The following is an 8,018-nucleotide window of genomic DNA, read 5'->3' as shown; positions in this document are numbered from 1 at the left end:
CGGGGCTGCTTCGCTTGCACACACACCTCGCACTTGAGGCTCTTCTCATATTTATATGAAGGAATAAGATCCATCTTGCTCAAACGCACGATTGCTTCATTATTAACATGACATAAGCGAGAATGCCAAATATCAATGTTCTTATTAGAATATGAAGAATAGAAAATGTTTGCAGAGCTATCAAGAACAGAAATGCGGAACATGCATCCGCAATCATAGCCTTTCCCTACAAACAACCCACACCTGGTCATTACAACTTTATTTGACTCGAAGACTAATTTTATTCCTTGCCGGCACAGCATCGATCCGCTGAGTAAATTGCGGGTCATGGCAGGCACAAATAGTACGTCCTTTAGGGCAAGAGTTTTGCCAGAAGTCAACTTCAGGCTCACTTGTCCTATTCCGCGCACTGTTGCCGAGACCCCGTTCCCCATCAGTACGGATCCACCATCTGCGCCCTGAAGAGAAGTAAAACACATCTGATCAGCACAAATATGCCTGGTAGCACTTGTATCAATCCACCAACTTACTGGTGAATTTGCCATATAGGCCTCAGGTATATACCCACTAGTGGAGTCGCCTTTGCCGGTATCATTGGCCGTTGCAACCGCCACATGCACTTGGGCTTTAGCTGCCTTCTGCTGCTCAGGTGTTGGCCCTTTGCCCTTACGATTGCGGCATCTGTTGGCTTTGTGATCCGACTCGCCGCAAACGTAACAGACAATCTCAGGTTTTTTCTTCTTCTTCATTGCTTATCCTATAACTTATTTTGCACTAAGATTTGTGTAATATATATGTTTTTTCCCTATATGCAGTGCACAGATCTCAATATAAAACTGTCTGGTGTAGATAAAACGCCTCACATTTTGGCTCCAAACACGCTCTTTTCACCCGGTTTCTCCCAAGGATTACCATTTTTAAAGACGAGAGAGGGAGAGAATCCAATCACCAGTGGTTGCAACGAACGAACGACAGGTACAAGTACTACCTGCTCCCAGCACAACAGCCAGTCCTCGTCTTGTCCTCTCCTCTTCCTCTTGCGCGCAGCGTGGTAGATAGGAGGAACTCACAGAGTTGGAAGCGAAGGGGCGGGTTGGTGGTGGTGGGACGGGGTGTCCATGGGAAGGGCGCCGTGCTGCGACAGGGCCGCCGTGAAGCGGGGGCCGTGGTCGCCAGAGGAGGACGAGGCACTTCGCAGCTACGTCCAGCGACACGGCAGCGGCGGCAGCTGGATCACCCTGCCCAAGAAAGCCGGTAAGCTCTCGACTGCACGCTCACATCCTACCATGCCATGCACGCATCAACTGTTAATCTTGACGACGGATGCATGTGTTGCCGGCCGTAGGGCTCAAGAGGTGCGGCAAGAGCTGCAGGTTGCGGTGGCTCAACTACCTCCGGCCCGACATCCGGCACGGCGGCTTCACCGACGAGGAGGACGCCATCATCATCTCGCTCTATAGCCAGCTCGGAAGCAAGTGAGTACTCATACGCGCGAACTCTCTCTCGACCAACAAACATGAAACAAATGGAGCTTCTCGATCGTTTCTCGCCATGTCTCTCTCTGACTAACGCGCGGGCGCGCGTGCTCACGCAGGTGGTCGCTGATAGCCTCGCAGCTGGGGGGGAGGACGGACAACGACGTCAAGAACCACTGGAACACCAAGCTCAAGAAGCGCCTCGCCGCCGCTGCCGCCGCGGTCACCTCCACCCCCTCCCCGCTACCCCTCTCGCCGCTGCCGGCCCCGGCACCTATGGTCACGCACGCGTCGCTGTTCCCGCCGCTCGCCATACCAACCGTGAAGACCGAGACGTACACCTGCGACGACTTCCTGGCGCCGGTCGCACTCTGGGACCCGTTTGCTGGTGGCATGTGCGTGCCGGACGCCGCAGACGGCTCTACCTCGGCCTCCGCGGCGTCGTCGGCCTCCAACTGGTCGACGGACAACGGTGTCGCCGCTGCCGGCGAGGGGTTCTTACTGGACTTTTGCGCGGTCTCGGACCTTGGCGCCGCTTACCAGCTCCAGCTCCCCGGTGGCTACTTCTACCCCCTCGATCCGAGCTTGTCTCTCGTATAGCTTCCGTGCTCAAACCACAGTAGCGGTAGGATCAGTAGACGTCGACACATGTGCATGTTCTTGTGATCGATCGATCGCATGTTTAACCAAAGCACGTCTAAGCATCGCTTCGATCAGATCGATGCTGCATGCAAGTCACGTCTTATCTTGATGAGAAATTTCTGGTGAAAATTTCAGTTGCCATCAGGAAAGAAAAACTACTTGTGGTTCAAGTGAAATGTGGTGTTCATGCGTTGCTTGTGTTCTCATGTGGTGCGCTCTAGCAAAATTCTGGAAAAATATGTTCTTGCGTGCTAATTGACTTGTGTGCTTTGACAAGATTTGATTGCATAACCTTAAGATGTTCACAACTTGAAAAGATAAGTTTTGAAAGTGCGGTCCTTCATTTCTGTCTGGAATGGCTTCTAGCTTCTACTTTGTCAATTTGAGTGATGGCCTGCAGCAATCTTCAGATTACCGGGTATCATGCACGCTCAATCTTCATCTTGTGCAGTTGTGCTAGTGAAACTGTTTGCTGAAATACAGTGAATCTTGTACTCCTACTGTTCTGTCTGATTGAAAACCATGCTGCGAAACGGTTAGTGTGCTGCTGTTGCTGTGCTTGTATTCTGATGCATATCATGTGAATCAGTGAAATGGTTGTGTTCCTTGCACAAATTTTGCACGTGGAAGGTGCTACTCCTTCGTTTTTATTTACTTATCACTAATTTTTTGTTATAGTAATTTTAATTTTTTATTTTTTAAAAAATTATAAATATTTAAAACTTTCGTATAATTAGATTCGTCGTGAAATATACTTCATTAGTGTAGTATATTTTTAAATATTTATAAATTTTTCAAAAAAATGTTTTATCAAAATTGTTATAATAAAAATTGATGATAATTAAACTAAAATGGAGGTATTAGCTAGCTAAACTACTGTGCTCCAAGATCGTGGATCACGAGCGATCATAAGATTCGCTTTCGTGCATGATTTGGTCCCATGATTTGCCCCGTCGCCCGGTCTCCAAGATTGCGATAAGATCACAAGGTCTCTCGCTCTCTCCCAGGGGTGGAACAATAGAAGCTCAAAAATCAGGAGACAGGAACGGGCCCACCAGAGAACAAAACTGGCTGGATGGGGTCCATGAAAAGGAACAGATGAAGCATGTGGTTAATTAAAAAAGTCATGGGGGTGTTCTACCTAGTAGGCTTATGAATGTGTTCATTCAATCAAGGATAAGAGGCTGGCAAAACGGGTCTTTGTGCGGTCAAGCAAGATATGTACAAGGCCTATGACAGTCGAATGGAATTTCTAGCACGATATAACGTTGAAGCTTGGTTTCCAGCGGAGATGGATCATCTTATGATGGCATATGTCTGTCCAATAAACTATAAAGTGAGATTTAATTCAAAGTAAAGTGAATGGTTTACCCGACTAGCGGACTTCATCAAGGGATCCTCTCTCCTCTTATTTATTCTTTATCGATGTAAAGAATAGAGGATCTCTATTCTATGCGTCCACATCAGTAATGATCCGTTGGTAGTAGATATTATCAAAATCTGACTCTAGCGTGTATGTCTGGCAGAACTTGTGCAACTAGTTCTTTGATCGCGGAAGAAAACCCCACAACCAACCTTTATTGGTCGTGGGGTAGGTATTCACCCAACCAGTCTAATATCATTTAATGCTATAAATTCAAGTGTTTTTCTTCCTCCAGATATCTCCTTTCGGCGAGCAAAATCGTGGCCGGCGTAGTGGTACAGTGGCCTGTCCTGTAGCAGTTAATGCTACGAGATGACCCTGTAGGTGGGGGCATCAGTCTCGCAAGTGGGCGTGACGATGTGTGGCTGATGGGACAGGATGCGCAAGACGATCAGGCAGACCGAGCATGCCCACTCTCCGTAGCGATGATCTCGTAGTAGAGGTTTTCGATAAAAATGAGACTGTCATAGTTCTGTCATGTACTGTGTATATACGCATATCCTCCTACTATATAAAGGAGAGAGAACTAGGCTTGTAAAGAAGACTTTTTCTGGATCCAGTTGATCCCCATAATAAGAAATACACATGACGTAGGACTGTTATCTCATTTAATGTCTGAACCTGGATAACCTCTTGTGTTCTTTAGTTCATCATCATCATCACACACACTCCCAATCGTAGGAACCATTGATCACATTCTCATCGACCAATATACTCCGGACATATTGTCAGGGATTAACTCTCGACAGTTGGCACACCATGTTGGGGGTGCGTTTTCACATTTCGGTAAGTGTCAATAACCTGAGGACCCCGGACACTGCGAGTTGTTTATCATGGGATATGACCCAGATGAGCCCAGTCTGCTCTAAGCTTGGGATACCGAAATAGAGCCCGAGGACTCTGTAACCCAACAAGAAGTCTGCATGGTAGCCCATGCAGTGGGGAATAGCGGAGGTTCTCGTCCCTTGGGCACCCGCGGTAACCCCTAAGCCATATCCCAGAGGAAAACCCGCCCTGTATTAGACAAGGCGGCGCTCCAATATAGCCCCAACAACTACAACGCCACTCAGAGGAGCACCTGCCGAGAGAAAAACCCTTGGGGGCATCACTGCCTAGGCTTTCGCATTACTCAAATGCCAAGGGCTCTCTCTCTCTCACAATATTTCATCGCTCCATGATCAACAGCTTGACTTCGAGGCCATGACGCTTGCATAAAACTTGCAGACCATACGAATGCTTCTTACTCACCCACTTGTGGCAGTACTAGAGGGTTCGCCAGTAGCACCATGGCTGTGCAACCTCGCTCTCCTGGCAGAAACCGCACGACGCCAAGTCACAACGGCAAATACCGCACCCATTTCTAGGACTGATGACGGCCGTGGTCACCAGGAATCGCAGCAGGCCTCGCGACAGGATAAATCCTTTGCCCTAACTGTAATGGGGAGGGGGTACTAGGAGAACCCCATCGCGTTGGGATAACCAAACCCCTGACTTGTGTGACTGTTTTCGCCAACGTGACCTTTGCAGTGTGATCCAGGGCCAAAGGTCTAACCGAGAGCTGGGGACCATACCCGGTGAAGGTAGGACAAGGGCAAGCGACCCTACCGTTCGCTTCTCCCTCATAGAGAGGCATCAGATTCCTCCATTCTATCGCTAGGACCCCATGACCATTGTCTCTCTCCCCGAGCATGTGCGCTTGCCCATCAGACGACGGCTCCCTGTTACGCGATAGGGTGCAAAGCCTTATCAACCTGGTTGCGAGAGGTGCGCTAGCCAGACAAGTTATGACCGATTCTAGCCAAAAAGTATGATGACTCTTATAACCTAGAGGAATTCCTACATATCTACACTACTATGATGTAGGCCATGGGTGGCAACAGGAATGTCATGACGAACTATTTTCTGACTGTGTTGATCGGCTCAGCCCAGTCATGGCTTATGAACATTCCCCATGGGTCGATCCACTCATGAGAGGACTTGTGCGACCAATTTGTCACTAACATCCAAGTGACCTATACCCATCCAGGGGTTGAGGATGACCTGTACCAAATCTGGCAGCGACAGGCTGAGTCACTGGAAGACTTCATCCGACATTTCACCAAACACCGGGACACCATTCCCAAGATTACAGGTGAATCTATGGTCATCGCCTTTCAGAGGGGGGTCAAAGACCAGAAGATGGTCAAAAAGCTGACCACCAAGCAAGTCCAAAGCACCACGGAGCTCTTCAAGCTCGCAGACAAGTGCGCACAGACCACTAAGGGTCGAGAGCTCCATGACGGCACAAAGCCATAGCCAACCTCCGACTGACCCGCCTCTTTGAAAGGGTTTAGCCGGAAAGAGAAAAAGAAGAACAAGCATAAGACATGACCACCTGAGGTCATAGCAGTAGAGCAGACCGGCCAACCATGCCGACGTTTCGAGAAAAAAAGATGAAAAGAAAGGCAGAGGCTACTACCCAATCCATCGAACAGACACTCATGACCTGGCCGAGTGTAAGGTCGTGCGGGGCATCATCGATAAGGATCTTGAGAGCGCAAACCCAGGCGCGACAATGATGGAGAGGACGGGGCTGCCCCCGATCAGTCCATGCTAGGGTCCCCTATTTTGTTGGCCCACACCAACAATAACCCGCTGGCAGTAGATATTACCAAAAACTGACTCTAGTATGCACGTCTGGCAGGGCTTACGTGATCCGCCCTCTGATCACAGAAGGAAACCCCACGACTATCTCATGCTAGTTGTGGGGGCAAGTATTCACCTAACCAGTTTAATCTCATTTAATGCTTCCCACTCAAGTATTTTTCTTTCGCAGATATCTCCTTTTGATGAACGAAGTCATGGCCGATGCAGTGGTGCAGTGGCCCGTCCCTTAGCAATTAATGCTATAGGATGACTCTGCAGGCGGGGGTGATAGTATCGTAAGTGGGCTGGCAACGTGCGGTTGATGGGACAAAACATGCAAGATGACCAAGCAGACCGAGCATGCCCACTCTTCGTAGCGATGACCTCGTAGTAGGGGTTTTCGTTAGCAATGGGACTGCTATAGTTTTGGCATGTACTCTTTGTATATACGTATCTCCTCCAACTACATAAAGGAGGGAGGATCAGGCTTGTAAAGAAGACTTTTTCTTGAACCAATTAATCCTCATCATAAGAAAATACATAGGACGTAGGGATGTTATCTCACAGGAGGCCTGAACCTGGATAACCCCTTGTATTCTTGAGTTCATCATCACATACACACACTCCCACTCATAGAAAATATTGATCACACTCCCATCGACTGATATACCCTGGACACATTGTTAGGGATTAACCCTCGACATTCCTGCTGTGTATAGAAGTGTTATCTAGTATGCTGTTGTATGAAGAAGTAGGTGGCCTGGACGGGATAAGGGTGTGTAGAAATGCACCATCAGTCTCACATCTCCTTTTTTGCTGATGATTCCATAATCCTTGTGAAAGCTGATTTGACAAATGCAAATTCCATACGATAGGTGTTGGATACCTATTGTGCAATCTCAAGACAATTAATTAGTGAGGCGAAGTCAAGCATTTTTTCAGTCCAAACACATATGCTAGTGTATGAGCTGATATTTGTGGCATTTTGAATACTAATACAGAGGCACTCTCTGATAACTACATCAGCTTGCCAGCCCTTGTGAGTGCATACCGTAGTGACTGCTTTATGCACTTCAAAGAGAGTGTGCCAACGCCTTAATGGATGGAAAGCGAAGCAATTATCTATGGGAGGAAATGAGATCCTATTGAAGACTGTAGCTCAATCCATCCCAGATTATGCCATGTCAGTGTTTAAAATCCCAAAAGAAGTTTGTAAAAGGATTACTGATGTTATGTCACAATTTTGGTGGGGATATGATGATTCAGGTAGCAAAATGTATTGGTTTGCTTGGTGGAAAATGTGCTTCCCCAAAAATGAAGGAGGCATGAGCTTTTGGGACCTTCACTCTTTTAACTTGGCAATGTTGGCAAAGCAATGTTGGAGATTATTGGCGGACCCTAACTCCCTCTATGCTAGGGTTTTGAAAGCTAAGGATTTCTCTAATGGCGATCTTCTCAGTGCGGGACCTAAGAATGGATCCTCGTTTACATGGCAGAGCCTAGTAGTATTCAAACTTTCAAGAGAGGGTGGCGAGTTGGCAATGGAAATAACATCAAGATTTGGGATGACTCCTGGATCCCTTCTGGCCCAAACCAAAATGTTATATCTTAAAGGGGTGTTGTGACTATCACAAAGGTAATTGACTGAATTGACCCAAGTAGTGGACAATGGGATGAATATTTATCCTGAAAATCCCCTTGAATTATAATGCTTTTGAAGACTTTGTGTCTTGGCACCACTTCAGGACTGGTTTATTCTTGGTAAAATCAGCATATGATGTGGAGTGGACGCATCAGTTTGGTAGTTACATAAATGCCACACAAGGATCTTGATCAACTAATCATATTTGAAA

The 8,018-nt window shown here is 47.4% G+C and overlaps 1 protein-coding gene across 1 annotated transcript; it reads left to right on the top strand.

The window, feature by feature from the left end:
* Positions 1 to 957: 957 nt before the first annotated feature.
* Positions 958 to 2,372, top strand: LOC133886779 (transcription factor RAX1-like). The gene is made up of 3 exons (XM_062326615.1): positions 958 to 1,254; positions 1,346 to 1,475; positions 1,595 to 2,372. The coding sequence occupies exons 1-3, from the start codon at positions 1,119 to 1,121 to the stop codon at positions 2,073 to 2,075; spliced, it is 747 nt and encodes a 248-aa protein (XP_062182599.1). The 5' UTR covers positions 958 to 1,118; the 3' UTR covers positions 2,076 to 2,372.
* The last annotated feature ends 5,646 nt before the right edge of the window (positions 2,373 to 8,018 follow it).

Source organism: Phragmites australis, chromosome 1, assembly GCF_958298935.1.
Source record: "Phragmites australis chromosome 1, lpPhrAust1.1, whole genome shotgun sequence".
Taxonomy (NCBI): Eukaryota; Viridiplantae; Streptophyta; class Magnoliopsida; order Poales; family Poaceae; genus Phragmites; species Phragmites australis.
Note: the sequence above shows the minus strand (reverse complement) of the source record. Positions and strands in the feature narration are given on the sequence as shown.

Excerpts from the sequence above, each read along its gene's own strand:
- LOC133886779 (XM_062326615.1), top strand. The coding sequence starts at position 1,119 with ATGGGAAGGGCGCCGTGCTGCGACAGGGCCGCCGTGAAGCGGGGGCCG. Across the intron at positions 1,255-1,345 it reads CACCCTGCCCAAGAAAGCCG|GGCTCAAGAGGTGCGGCAAG; the intron begins GTAAGCTCTCGA and ends TGCCGGCCGTAG. Across the intron at positions 1,476-1,594 it reads TATAGCCAGCTCGGAAGCAA|GTGGTCGCTGATAGCCTCGC; the intron begins GTGAGTACTCAT and ends GTGCTCACGCAG.